The following is a 15,320-nucleotide window of genomic DNA, read 5'->3' on the forward strand; positions in this document are numbered from 1 at the left end:
CTTTCTTGTCTAACGTGTTAAAACTCTATTTGACTTCAAAACCCATAGGTTCTACTCTTCATAATGAATGTGATTTTCCACCTCCTCCCACTGCTCACTTCTGCATATGGATGCCCCTACAAAAGCCAGATTTATTCCTGTGCACTCACTCTACCACTTGGAGAAAAGTAAAGAAAAATTTCTTATTGAGAAAAATTTCTCACTGTGGAAAATTTCTTTCTTCCCTTGCCTAATTAAGTTCTTCTCACCCTCAAAGTCCAGTTCTAATCTCACCACATCCATGAAACCCTCTGTAGTGGAAATTGTTTAAACACTCTCTCCACAGTGACAGTTCGCCTCAATGGCATTTTTACCTTACTAATATAGTTTCTAAGGAACATTTTCCATCCTATGTTTGTCTCTACGGTACAAACTTGGAAACTCTGCCTTGCTAGGGAGGGGCAGGGGACAGGGGGCAGAGGTAACATCTCTTACCAGCAGCCTCTACGTGGCTCTGGGTGTTGTTTTCTAGAAAACTCAGCAAAGAGTCTACCTCCAGCCCTTCCAATAATTCTGTGGACTATCTAGTATCCCTTCTGAAACTCGTTCCTGTTTAAACTAAGTGAACTATTTTCTTTTGTCTGCAAAGAATCCTGATTCATACATACCCTAATACCACAAGTCTTCAGAGGTCTCCTATCTTCTAATCCTTTATGAACTGATACCATCTAATTTAGCATGGGATATATTATAGATTTTGTTTCATATGCACATATCTTCTCTTCCCAACTAGATTTTCATCTCCTTGAGAGCAAGAATCACTTCTTAGACTTCTGTAACCTAAGCAGTGCTTAGCACAGTGCTGGGTCTACTTTAGGAATTGACAGGATGATCATATAATTTATCATCCAAACCAAGATACTTTAGGGGAATGAAAAAGGGGTACTATTATTAAGTGTATCTGTACAGTGGATATGAACTGAAACTGTCTCAGACAAACTGAGATACATGGCCATACTTGGCACTGATAACTGTTGACTGAGTAAAAAGGAAAGACATTTGAAGGCAAAGTAATGTAGTCAAAATGAGAGCAGCAAAGAACAGTTCTGGACACCTGGCTTTAAATCATTACAGGAGTTCATATCCTCCTGGAGTCCCCCTAGATCCAGCCAGAAGGGACAGGAGATTAGGCTTAAATGATCTTTCAGGTTTGGGTGTTTCTGAGAGACGGCTTTGGTTTTCATAAGGAAGCTTTTTCCATTTGGTCCTTTTAGGATGAAGAATAACTTTTGTTTCTAATGAATTCATTCAGATTTAGTAAAAATCACCCATAAAACTTTAACCACAAGAGCAGTTATGTTGCACAGGGCAGCTAGTGTACCTACATAATCCCTCAATCCCTCCCTACAGGGGTCACAATAGAATAGTAGCATTACCAGAATGTCCAGATGAAAATCTCCTCAGAGGTCAAGATCACATTCATTATTTCTATCTCCAATATTTAGTGCCCAGATAATATTATGTTCAATAATGCTAAAACTTATCATAGGAAGCCAGGTATTACTTGCATGTCGTATGTGTGATTCAGGCTCAGGGAGCCCGATTCTTTTCTCTTGCCCTTAGCCCTTCCTTGTTCTGGGGGTCTGCCCATGTCTTTGCCTCAGCTCACTGTTCCTTTCATTCCCTCCCCTCAATGTGGGCAAAGGATAGAGAGGCAGGGAAAGTACCTGCCCAATCCCACCTTACGATGCCTCTTTGTGAGTGTGCACAGCAGTGTAAGGAATACTTCACGTGTTCTAGCTGCCCTAGCCCAGGCTGGAAGAAAAAATTGAGGTAATACAAGTAAAAAGCCTTAACACTCAGCACATAGTAGAGGCTCACTAAATGGTAGCTATTATTATCAAATCACAATTAGTTTCTTGATGCATGCGATTCCCCTTACCATGCCCCAGCTACAAGCCTCAGGAGGAGGAAAATTATCATCAGTGATTGCATAATTAGTGATGGAAGTGAAATGAATGCTAACTGTTTAGCATCAGCTCATTCTGATGATACTTTGGATGGCACATGAAGGGTACTGCAAACATACTAAATATATTTTGAACTGACATAATCGTACTAGTTGAGCTGTAATGTCCAATAAAATATACCGCAGCAGCACAGAATAAAAGCTATGTATCTAGACTGTAAAACCCAAATATGTCCTAATGGGCCTGCAAAGGAAACTAATTAGATGCAAAGTGAAAGAATGGACTAAATATTAGATGTACTGTGGTTTTAATTGTTTGTGACACCAATTTAACATGTGGGTAACAAAGAATTCAATCTTATATAAAGTTAAAAAAGAAAAAAAGAAACTAGAAAAACTGCTTGGGATTGGAGCCAATGTCTTGGGGTGGAAGGAAAATAGGAAGGAACACGCCCTCATTTGCCTCTAACACGGTTAGCTGATCTGTTTGAAATTAGATCCACTTTCAACTGTTTTAACTTAATTATTAAGCCATTTCTTAACCTCATGAATGCAGTTTTCATGTGATTTCGAATCTGGCCCTGAACTAATAGACCCTTTCACTTCATTGGTTTTGGAAATGAATGTTAGATGGAGAGGAAAGCATTTTAACGGTGCTTTTCTAAGGGTCAAAGCTCTGAAAATATAGTATACTTTGTACATAAAACTCACTACACCTGAATATCCTGCTGGCCTTTTGTCTGGTAATGAGGCAAACCATGCCACCCTTGAAAACTTCTGCTTCCTTTCTAAGTGCAGTCGGCTGTGTTGGTGCTGTGCTATCTAACTGCTCAAGTGAATCCATTATTAGGATCAAAGTCCCAAAAGATGAGAAACAGGTGGCAGCCAGGCACCCTGGGGCAGCCTTCCCCTCATTTGTGAGAAACAGAATAGTAGATCCAGCTCTCCGTTCTAGAAATTGGGGGCATTTTATTCTCCTTTAAAAGTGGGCATAAAGAATGAGAAATAAATCTCCGTCAGTAAGAAGAGCCAATGCTACAAGACTGTTTGAATCTCTTTTTCTCAATTTGTTACTCTCATCACGGGAAGAACCTCCTAAGTTGGTCTGCTTTCACCTGCCATTTTGTAGGAAATCATGGCTGATAATTACATTTAAAATAACAAAAGGTTGTGCAATTTTCGCCTTCATTGCATAAAGTAAAACAAAGCCTTGGCATGTATCACAAATTAATAATATTGATAGTAGCTAACAATTATTGACTGCTAGGCCATTTCCATGTAAATCCTATGACGTACATACTATTATCTCCATTTCTAGAGGAGAGAACTGAGGTAGAGAGAGATTCAGTAGTAACTTGCCCATGGTCATATTTCTTGTAAGTGATGAAACGAGGATTCAAACTCAAGTAATCAGAATGGAGAATCCATGTTATTAATATCTATATCATTTTGTAGAGTGAAAACCCATGGAAGCAAAGTCCTTTTAAAAAAAATTAAAGTAAAAAAATTAAAAGCCAGGAAATCACTGTTTAAAGCTATACTTATTGAATCCCCTCATTAAATATTAATATACCTATATGTACCAGGCACTACGTCCCTATTATCTAATTTAATCTCCTGTGAATCAGTTATGTCCATTTTACAAATGAAGAAACTGTGATTCAAGGAAATTAGTTGTACAAGATCACAGACATTGTAATTTGAACGCAAACTCGACGGACTCCAAATCTTGAGCTCTTTTCCCAAAGCCGCCCTATCTCTTCTTTAGAGCAATTCTTTACCACTAGCAATAGACTCAAAAAGAGAAAAACTTTGGAATAAAATTTATTTATAAATTTAGAATTAGGGGAGAATATTCTTATTTTCTATCTCCTACCAGGCACAAAATAGCTCTGATTTCTTACATATCAATCTTAGAAATTGTAGGAGTCAAGTGATTTGTTAGAGTGTGGGCCTTTTATAAAAAGAAGAAGAACATTAGGAGTAAAACTAGTTAGCCTTTATTAAACAGCGGTAGTGTCCATGTTCTCTTGTCTATCTAAGGCAGACTTACAAGTCAAATACTACTTTTAACAGAGCACAGAGAAGATGATTAATACTGTCCACGTTCTCATCAGTTTACTTTTCCTATTTTTTTATTTTTTGGTATCTGGTATAAGCTTACTCTGGTATATAAACGGAAGCTACTGTTTAGAAGTTATAATTAAGAATCTTGTAATTCAAAAGGCAAGGCAGTATGGGCCTGAGTTTTCAAATCCAGGCTTGACCTCACACCCATCAAGTGGCTACTACTACCTCTCCTCCCAAAAGATCCCCCAAAACCAAAACTAAACCAAAAACAAAAATAATAACAAATGTTGGCAAGGATGTAAAGAAATTGGAACCCTTGTGCACTGTTGGGTGGGAATGTAAAATGGCATAGCTACTGTAGAAAACAGTACAGTGGTTCCTAAAAAAGTTAAAAATAGAATTACCATATGATCTAGTAGTTCCACTTCTGGATATATAGCCAAACAAATTGAAAGCAAGGTCTCAAAAAGATATTTGTACAACCATATTCATACTAGCATTATTAATAAGAGCCAAAAGGTAGAAACGACCCAGTGTCCATTGACAAATGAATGAATAAAGAAAATGTGATGTGTACAACAATGGAATATTATTTAGCTTTCGAAAGGAAGGACATTCTGACACATGCTGCAATATGAATGAACTTCGAGGCGGTTAGACTCAGTGAAATGAGCCAGTCAGACGAAGACAAATACTGTCTGGTTCCTTTCATATGAAGTAGCCAGAGTAGTCAAATTCATTGAGGCTGAAAGTAGGATGGTTGTTGCTAGGGGCTGGAAGGAAGAATGAATGGGAAGCTGTTAAATGGGTATGAAGTTTCAGTTTTGCAGGATGAAAAAGTCATGGAGATTGGTTGCACGCCAATATAAATACTGTTAACACTAATGAACTGTACACTTAAAAATGGTTAAGTTAGTAAATTTTACATTGTGTATATTTTACCACATTTCAAAAACAAAAACGCAGGCTTGAAAGTTGGTAAAACTTGGATATAAATCCTATTTTGCCTCTCTCATCTCATTTTTTGACTATGGATAAAGTATTTATTGAGTTACTGAGGCTCAGATTCCTTATCTGTGAAAGAGGGATAATAATAGAACCTTCCTCGTAGGGCTATGAGGATGATATATAAGTGAATGCACGTAAGGTATTTAGCACAGTACTTGGCCCATAATAAGCACCCCATAAATGTTGGCTTTGAGTCATAGCGGTAAGTGTGGAGCATTTAGCCAATAGAATAGCGGATATTTAGGGAGGAAAAATCTCCTGCTATCCCTCAAAGGCCACAGGAGGTGGCCTGCTGCCTTGGCTGAAGGTTTGACTCATAGCCTTGAAAGCTCAGAAATTGATTTTCACCCATAGAAGACACCACATGGACTGGACACAGGAAGCCAGTGTATAAAACTAGAATGCCAATTTATTAACAACACACCTGTAGAGGGCTGAACAAACCTATTTTATTCCTGCAGGCAGATTTGCAGAGGAAGGCAAATTATAATATCAGAAGGTTGTCTGGTAAACATGAACTCAACAAAAGGAAGTAAATGCATCAAATGTATAATGGCACCAGGCTAAGGTAACTAGATGCATTCATTTCCAAATTGAGATGGTCTTCTGACTTTTTGAAGTCCATTGGCCAAAGCATCCTCTCTTCTGGGATGCAAATGTTCACTGCCAATATTAGCTTCTGGACCTTCTTTGTTTTGCTCGAATGACTGACCACTCCTACCCTCTTGACTGTCCTACTGTTTCTCTGACCACCTAATGCCTTTCAGCATGCTGCAGTCGACTCCTGCAGTCTAGGAGCTGATAGTCTCTATAAGGTAATTCTATCTTTTCTTTGACTAAGGGCAAATTTCACTAAGGGCAATATTATTCATCTCAGATACTACAGCAACATAAGACTTTCATGTATCGTTTAATAGCCTAACGAGAATCATTAAAAACATTCACTGAATTTCTAAATACTGTTATGCAATAACTGTCAAGATATATTAAGTGAAAACAGCAAAAGTGTCTACAATTTATCTAAGAAGGAAGTGCTAAAAATATGTACATGTATTTGTTCATATTGTTAAAATGAACCATTGAAAGAATAAACTGAAAAGTAAAACAAATAATTTCTTAAATAGGTAAGAAAGGTAATCAGGTAGAGGTGACGGGAGTAAGTAGAAGGTGGACTCTGTATAACATACTTTTGTAGATTTGGTTTTGCAAAAGATTTTACATAATTATGAGACAAAATTAAATTTAAAAAATTCTAAAAATTAAAAACAAACTGAAACAAATGCTCCTAATGTTTCTTGCTATAACTGTATGGGAAGGAACAATTTCAGGCGACTTTGAAACCATTATTTGCCTGTACATCCCTAGGCAGATAAACTCTAAGAACAAAAACAACCGCAAAACCACCACGACAACTTCGACTGTTTTCAGTAATCACAACTTGGTGGTAGTGTTAGTGTGGTTATTATCAGACAGTTATATGAATATTACAAGATAAAGCAAGTGATAATTATGTTGAGTTATTGGGAACTGGGATTTTCAGTGTGGAATAAAGAAGTTACAGATGTAAGACAGACAAGTTCTGAATTTGATTTGGATAATAGTATGAATCAGGGGGAAAAATGTCAAAAGGATTGAGGAACCAAAAATGCAACAATTTGAGCACCAATTAAGTATAGTAACTACTATAGATAAAAACACATCAAATATGTAAAAATCTGTAACTTTATAGTATTACTAAAAAAACCCTCATTGCTTACTTTTGGAAGATGCTAGAGAATCAACTCAAATTTGAAAACTGGTAAATAGAAAGTATTGAGCCCTTTTCTCACTTTTCCCGCATGAACTGTGCCTCATGGTAAACAAAAATTGATAGGAGAAAGTTTCTCTTCATAGTAGTACTTTTAGCTAATACATAAGGAAGGAAAGACAGAATCAGAGTGCCACCATTTTGTGACCCCCAATGACTCAATGCACTTAGGCAATGCTTATCAACTGCTAACACTCACAACTACTATGCCTCATAATGAAATGCATAGCATCATACGAAATAATCCTGTCAAAAACTCAAATCTGAATCTGATTAAGCCTCTAAATCTAACTACCAACTTATAAAACAAACAGGCAGCAAAGAACCCCGTAAAACTGTATGAGAGGGTACAATTAGCAAATTCCACACTGTGGGAAATGCCACAGGACAAACGACCTGGTTTCTTTTACAAATAAACTGCAATAAAACAACAGAAAAGAGATATTAAAAATGATTTACAAGACATACCAACTAATTGTAATGAATGGACCTCATTTGCATCCTGATACTGTTTAAAAAACTGCAAAATTTGAATATTGTCAGATAAAGAATTAATGTTAATTATTTTTAGATGTGATAATGTATTGTGATTACGTTTTTTAAAAATCTCCATCTTTTAGAGGTGTTTTCTGATATATGTAGATGAAATGAAATGATAAATGGAATTCTGCTGAAAATCATCAGGGGGGTTGGCGTAGAGCACAGATGACATAAGATTGGCTGTGAGGTGACAGCCATTAAAGGTGGGTGATGAGTATGTGCAATTATACTATTCTACTTTTGTATATGCCTGCAAATTTCAATTAATAGAAAATTTCCATAATAGAGATAAAACAACTTTGGTCCAAATTTTTGATGACTGCTTTCAGATAATTTTTCATATTATCGAATGGTCATGGATTTGGTACAAGTGACATTAGGTCCTGTTTACCCATAAGTTTTCTTCAGATTAAATGACTGAACAGCATAGGAATTTCTAAAGAAACTTCAATTGTATAAAAAGATCATCACATTGAACAGGGTATGTTACCACAAATTTAAGTTCTATGACAGAGCATGTAAAAATATCAATGCTCTCAACATGTTAGAACTGTGTTTTTCTCAAAGTTCGTATTCCCCTGGCCCCTTCCACTAAACTACTCCCCCACCCACCCACCTATCCCCACACATAACTTTTGCCTGTCCCCACCATCGTTTTCATAACCCCCTTCTGAAAAATTATTAATTCACAGATGAGAGACAGCCTCTATCATCCAAGATGTTGTTCAACTCTATTTTCTAAAGCTGGTACTGTGAAAATCTGGTATTATTACATTAAAATATTAAAACTGCTCTTACAAATATCAAACACTCCTCTCCACTTGAGAGTCATTTTCCCAGAAGAGTGCTTCTCAAACTTCAGCATGCACCAGCATCAACCTGGAGAGCTTATTAAAAATCAGATTACTGGGTCTCACTCTTAGAGCTTCTGACTCAGGTCTGGGTTGAGGCCTGAGAATTTGTCTCTTTAACAAGTACTCAGATACTGCTCATGCTGTAAGTTTGGGGACCACACTTGAGAATTATCATGCTAGATCATCCATGAACACTTAAGTGTTCCGTGTGGAATTTCTCTCATCCCTTCTCCCTCCTAAAAACAAAGTCTCATGACAATTTACAGACAAAAGTTTCATGACCTAGCCTTTCCTTGGTTTATATTTTATCCCTTTAAACTCTATGATGCCTTCCATTGGATAATAATTATACAACCTTTTTCTGAAATAAATTATCCTTAAATGGAACTTATTAAAAAATGTTCCCTATGAGGATGGAGGTGGCATTTTGGCTCACATCTTCCCTAAAGTTGATCAGACTGATTTTGTCTGTCTTTCTTATTCTCCCCTTCTAACCCCCCTTTCCTCTAACCAAACTGAAAAGAATAGTAATAATCATAAAAAGATGTTACTATATGCAGTTTCCACTAGAATATAATTTCTTAGAGGACAGTAACCTTTTGACTTTATTATAGCTTTCATTTGCCATCATGTTATAGGCCTTCACCTATTATTATTTGAAAATGCAAGGCCCGATTTCTATTAATATTTATAGATTTCAAAGTCCTGCCACAGGGTAGGCATTCCATTCATTTTTGTCAAATGCAATATTTCAATCACAGAATCTTAGGGACAACTGAGGTTCAGGGAACCTAACTGATGTACAAAAGGTCACAAAACCTGTTACTGCATGCAAATGTCAGAATTCTATAATCCAGATCTCATGACTCTCACCCAGCCTGTGCTTTTCCCCCTAGTCTGTTTACCTCTCACCGGTTTTATCAAAAGACGCCAGCAGGGCCTAAAGTGAGACGAAATAAGTCCACAGCAGCATGGGGCCAAATTCTTAAAGAATCATCATAAAATTCTCAAGGAAATTCATTTACTATGAAAAATAATTTTTTTAAACACATTATTTTGCTTTAGATGCTTTGACCTTTCCAGATTTCTTTATAAAGTGTGTAGGAGGGGGAGATTATCATTCAAGAAAACCTCAGGAAATTTCAGCAAGCTAGAAATTCTGATGGGATTGGTTCTCAGATACTGAATAGGTTATCCTCATTGAGAAATTCACCCCACTCTTGCCCTCGTGCAACAGGATCATGATAAAATAATGAACGAAACCCAAACTGCTAGTACCAGGTCATCTTCAGAGTCTGCTTCTTCCAGAAGCAACAAAATTTGGGGAAAAGGGACCATGCCCACTTAGTAACTGTTGACTACCTTCCAGGGATAGGATCAAGTGGTTTACATAAACTATTGAATGTATTCCTTTCAACAACTCCACTGGGATCGATATTATCATTCCCATTTAACAGACTAAACTGAAGCTCAGGAGTCACATCCCTAGGGCAAACTGGCAAGTCCGGATGTAAACCCAGATCTACCTAAACCCAAGGCTGTGCTTCACCCACAGGGTTAAGCTAATTTTTTCATTCGATTGCGCCAGCACCTTTATCAGTGTGCGAAGTGCCTGGAATGTCCAAGACATGATTATAACTTCTATCATCTACTTCTAAATCCTACAAAAAAATGGAAGCTGTTCTGTTCCTGCTTAATTTATTTTGGTTCCTATCATCGGCGAAAACATTTTGACATCAGGACAAATTCATTAAAAGAGGCTTTTCAATCCTGAGTTTTGCATATCTTTAAAGCTGACAAATAATGAAGCATAAAGCTGTGTTAATTAATTTACATGAAGTCACGAATGGTGATAAAGGACTTGCCTGATGTTTTCCATAATGCAAATACTCAAATCAATATTCCTGACCCTATGGCCTCATGCACGCTATAAGACTATTCCTAGAGGCCAACGCGGGCCAGCAGCCAACTGACCATTGTCCTCATCTCACCTAGGTCTTTTGGGCCATACCAGCTCAGAGAACGGCTGGTGGTCTGACAGACGAAAATACCATTTTATAGGCTGGAGGGAGGAAAAGTAGAGTAGAAAAGACTGCCCCATGGAATTTAAATAGGGCCGCCCTCCTAGAAAGTAATGTTATAGGTAAGAAACTAATTAAAGGGTACTAATTTTCCTGATTTATGTATTATTGATGATGATGTTTTAAAATACCATCTTTTTCCATAGGCATACATGAATGAATTAAATCAGTCAGGGTCTTTGAAACAATAATTTGTCCACTATTGCCATTCGTTGTGATCCTTTTTACTGCAGCATATTAAAATCAAGCTTGTAAAACACACAGTGCAGAAAAAAAAAAAAAATAAGCCAACTTCCTTTACAAATTTCTTAAGTATTAGATAACATATCAAAAAACCATGTTTCTAGCAATATGATTTAAACGTTGGAATTATGTGGTTCCTTCCTGGCCATCCATCCCAACCCCCAAACATCTTTTATTTTTTAAACAACAGCAAACATTAATGGTTATGCTTATCAAGCTTAGAGTTCACTCCTGGTTTAGCCGGATGACACACTTGGCAGGGTTTTGACAAAGGCTATTCTACGTCATTCCATTATCAGTCAGATGGCTGTGCATACAGATTCTTCACATGCACTTGTCAAGCTCATGAGAGAGGTCACTCATGTTTGGACACCACAGTGTATCACCATACTAAGTGAGAATACAGATAATAGTATCCTCTTTGTCACTACTCCCAAAGTTTAATTAACATGTCCTTGCAATTTATTTTGAGGGAAAAGATAAAACGTATTGAAACAATTTTAGAATTATATGGCCAGATAAATACCACTTATCTTTTTTTCCTGTATGTTAAGTCATTGCTATATACTTTTCTTGGAGTACTTAACAATTGTGTTGGAGAAAGGACATCAAATGATGCTTAGAAATGTGATACACATTTTCATTTCACACTCCATCAGCTTTTACAACTGTAGCTCAATGAAATGTAAGAGAGAGCTCGGCAAACAGCCATATTTACCAAGGTATAAAATAAGGGTCAGGTTACTTTTTTATAGAAAGAAAAAAATGTTTAATTTTCACTGCTCATGACTAAAGCAGATATTCAGCTAACACCCTAGAGAGAAGTACCATACGCACATATACTGGCATAGTTTGGTGCCTGTTTTAACTGTAGATTTTTACTATATTATAAACAGCTTTGTAAAGCAAGAAAATATTCTTTTCCTCACCCCCTTCCATTCAGGATCTACTGACACAGAAACACACTGGATCAGACCATCTTCAGTGTTAAATCTTTCACCTGAAAATAATGGCTTTTGCCTTCTGCTTCTAGCCTAGAAGCAGAAACGGCTTATTCCCTTTACAGGCAGAGTTAAACAAAAAAAAAAGCTAAAGGCATCAGCAAAAATGCATCTTTATAATTCAGATTTCAATCTGTCGGAAAGGATTAAAACCGTATGCATGCATAAAAAGGGAACTATAAATGATAACAGAAACATGGTCTGGAATCACTGTGCTTCCACAGCTGCTGTTTTACTAGCAGGGTGGAGAGGAAAGCATCTTTTACTCACCTCTGTTAAACCTGAGACTTCTCCTTTTGCTAATGGTTTGCTGATGGATGGCGTGCATACTTTGGCGTCTGACACTGGCCGCCCTTTCATAAAATGCTTTCCTGATTCATAAATGTCCACTTCGACCATTTTCCCCATGAATATGGGGTTCTTTGGCACTAAAACCTTTAAAAAAAATTTCAGAAGGCTTAATTCTTTTTAAAGTAAACAATTTTAGAACAGTTTTAGATTTACAGAATTATTGCAAAGAGAGCAAGGAGTTCCTATATACCCCGCACTCCCTACTATTAACATTGTAGATTTGTATGATACATCATCACAATTAATGCGATAATTTTGACATATTACTATTAACTAAAGTCCATACTTTATTCAGAATTCCTCAGTTGTCCACTAAGGTCCCTTTTCTATCCTGGGATCCCATCTCAAACAGGCTCCATCTTCCAGCTGCGCCAGGACTTGGGGATCTAGTAGGAAGGGAAGGCACTTCTGGGAGGAGCGGCGGGCTGCAGACAGTGCTCTTTCATTGCAGGACGCCTGCTTTCCTGAGGCATGCGGAAGGCAGAACTGGGAAATCCCCCAGCAGTCAGCCAGTCACTTTTGGAAAGGACTTTGATATTTTGCTCTTGGCTGCCCTAAGCAATGAAGAAAACTGAGACAACACTGATGAGAGCCTCATACTTTTAATAGCTTCCAAGTTAGCTGTCAGAATGATGGTTTGAGTAGACACTTCAAATAAAGGCCTGCATGTTTCTGTGTATGTATGTGTGTGCACATGTGCATGAGCATGTGTTTTTGGGGGAAGAAAATGAACATTTAAAAGCAACCTTTTCAATATCCCAACCATGGGTGTTTGGAGGTAAATGACTCCTTTAACTAATGGTTGCCATTCATTTCTTTTGCTCTGTTATAAAATACATGTGTTAGTTTTACCTCCATGTAGAATCAGCTACTTTGAAGGGTACTTTGGCTAGTTCACAAAAAACTGTCAGATGTTGTCTTTCCACTAGAGATTTCTGATAAAAGTACTTGTTTACCTGGAGCAAATGTTTCCTCTCCTTTGGGACTTATAGGCAGTTTGTATGCATTATGTCTCCTTCACACTTTTATTTTAGTACTGTAGCTACTTGCCAACCTTTTAAAGTTAGGATCCAAAATAAATACACTAATTCTAATCCAGCAATACTTTGATATCTTGATACAATCTTTACTTCTGGTACTCATCTTATTAGAAAAATAATTTCTATGAAATCTTTGATACGCTTAGTTGTAGAGACAAAAAAAAAAAAAAAAAGTCAGAGGAGAGCCAGAAGTTCCACAGCCAATTTCTCTGAGGCAAAATTAAATCTGGGTCTTTCTGAGTTTGATTTTTTATGACCACTGAGTACACTGCTTCATCAAAGTATAGGAAAAAGGTCACCTGGGTGGTGAATTACTCATGGCAAGCAAACCAACTAAAAGAGCCTTAGTACCAGGATATGAAAGCCTTTTTAAATCAATTTTTATAAAACAAGAAAATCTCTAGAGTAAACTATTCCTGGGAGATTTGGTACTATTCTGGGGGAGAATAACTCCTTGATCTGCTGCCTTGATCTGAATGAAGGGCTCAGTGTATTTTCCCCCTCCAGTTTTAATAATTGGAAAAAGCCCGACTGCTTTAAATTGGAGGAAACAGCTAATGAGGCATGCCATTGCCTTTAAAATGAAGGGGGAAAAAAAGTTCCCCGCTGAGGCAAAAACCCAGATGGCAAGAGAAAGGAGAGAGAAGAGGCAACCAAAATACAATCAAGCTCCTCCCCAGGGCTGAGCAGAAGGTTGGCCTGAATAGGAAAACGGCTATCTGGAGTCAGCTAATGAGATGGAAACAGGGAAGAGACTCAGCTCAAACATGGAGGGTTGGAAATCCTTTCTTAACTGTAGTCACTGCTGGGTACAGAATGGGGATGGTTAGTCTCGGCTATGAAAAGCTCCCCGTACATTTTGTGAGGACCCAGGGCCCGGTCTGAGATTGTTCCTGGTGGAGCAGCCTCTTCAGCTACTGTCTCCCTGCTTTCTAACACATACGGTCAACTGCCCATGATCATACCTTACCTGACTTGCCTACTCTGATCTTAAGAGCCTTCCCATGCTTGAAGTCCAGCCACGATGCATAGAAAAAAACTTCACTTCTCATTTGATGAGAAAGGAACAAAAAAGGAGGAGGACCCATTTGGTCTTAAAAGTTAATGCAACCCAGGAATGACCCATGAAATCCCTGTGTCCCCATGAGAGTCTCCGATCTGAGTGGGCACGCCCCATCTCCATATCCCAATGCCCCTGAAGGAGGCATGCGGTTTGCTTCTGTCACTTTTGAATTGTTTTACCACCTGGGGAAGTAGAATCCCAAATGCTGTAATAGAAGTCTGGTTACCGGTGGGGCAAGGCAGGCTAGCTAACAAGGGGTAGGGAAAGAAGGAGAGTAAGTAAGGAGCCCTTTGGGCTGGCCTCAGAGAAAACTCTATCCAAGTGAAGTTGGTTTGATCCTCACACTGCTCTCCAGCCTTGTTCATGCAATATGAGTTAAATCCAAGGAAAAGACTCTTTTCCCTCTGCTCCTGGCATTTTTATCAAGGTGGAAGTCAAAAAAAAATATTAAAACTAAACAGAACTAAAAAAGCCGACCAACCGACCAACAAACCTGTATTAGTGCTGTGACAGTAAGAGGAAATCCCTGCCCTTCCATGCTGATGTCGCCCATGCAGACATCCTTCCTGTCTCTGAACAGGACTTTCCCCTCTACTTTGCCAGGCTGTGGGAATTCTGGCAGTGATAACTGCCTGTTCCAAACTCTCAAAAGCCTAAGACTGGCGCTGTCAAAGATTAATGAGGACTAAAACACACTTATTCCTTTACAGACATTGTTTTGTAGACCAAGCCACAAAAGATAAGCCCCATGTGTGCCTGCCTGGTTTGAGGCTATAAAATAGACTTGCTGAAGCAAGATTCTACAACCCTCCTTCTTTTTAAGTCTCTTTTGCTTAAACTGACTTGCTTTCAGAACTCTTTTTCATTGTGGAGAAAACTTAATAACACAGAAGTGTCTCTTACCTGTTCATAGAATCGATTGTGTGCCACGTAAAACTTGGAATCAAAAGATTCTTCTGTTACTAACACTTGCTGTCTTTCACCAATCTGGGAATAGAAGGAGAGGAAAAAGGAAAGATAAGGACGAACACCAACATAAATGGTAGTAGCCCAAATGGTTCTTGACCAGCAAGTAGTGTCCTCTTGAATTTAAAGTAGATTATAGATTGCTAGTTACCTAATAGCTAATATAAGAATCATGGATTTAAATTTCCTGAAAGACATTATTTTATTAACTATATGAATATAAAGTGAGCATAGTATGAAACCTTATTTTCTTATATAACTATGAAACAAAACTTGATCTTTTATTTCCTCCTTCAACATAAGTAAGATAATTAAGGCTTCCAAGACATACAAAAATCTTCTAAATAT

General features: G+C 37.8%; 1 protein-coding gene across 11 annotated transcripts in view; it reads right to left on the reverse strand.

Annotated features, from left to right (window-relative positions):
• Positions 1-15,320, reverse strand: part of CDKAL1 (CDKAL1 threonylcarbamoyladenosine tRNA methylthiotransferase) — a 566,460-nt gene that overhangs the window by 19,310 nt on the left and 531,830 nt on the right. For 10 of the 11 annotated variants that reach the window (XM_039866443.1, XM_039866450.1, XM_039866444.1 and 7 more), the window contains 2 exons: positions 14,910-14,993; positions 11,823-11,987 (listed from right to left, as the gene is read on the reverse strand). In XM_039866443.1, the coding sequence (XP_039722377.1) occupies positions 11,823-11,987; positions 14,910-14,993 (249 nt within the window). Of the gene's footprint in view, positions 1-2,664; positions 2,674-11,822; positions 11,988-14,909; positions 14,994-15,320 lie in introns of all 11 variants that reach the window. The other variant, XM_039866452.1, reaches the window with a different exon arrangement.

This window comes from Pteropus medius, unplaced genomic scaffold, assembly GCF_902729225.1.
Source record: "Pteropus medius unplaced genomic scaffold, Ma_sr-lr_union100, whole genome shotgun sequence".
NCBI lineage: Eukaryota > Metazoa > Chordata > Mammalia > Chiroptera > Pteropodidae > Pteropus > Pteropus medius.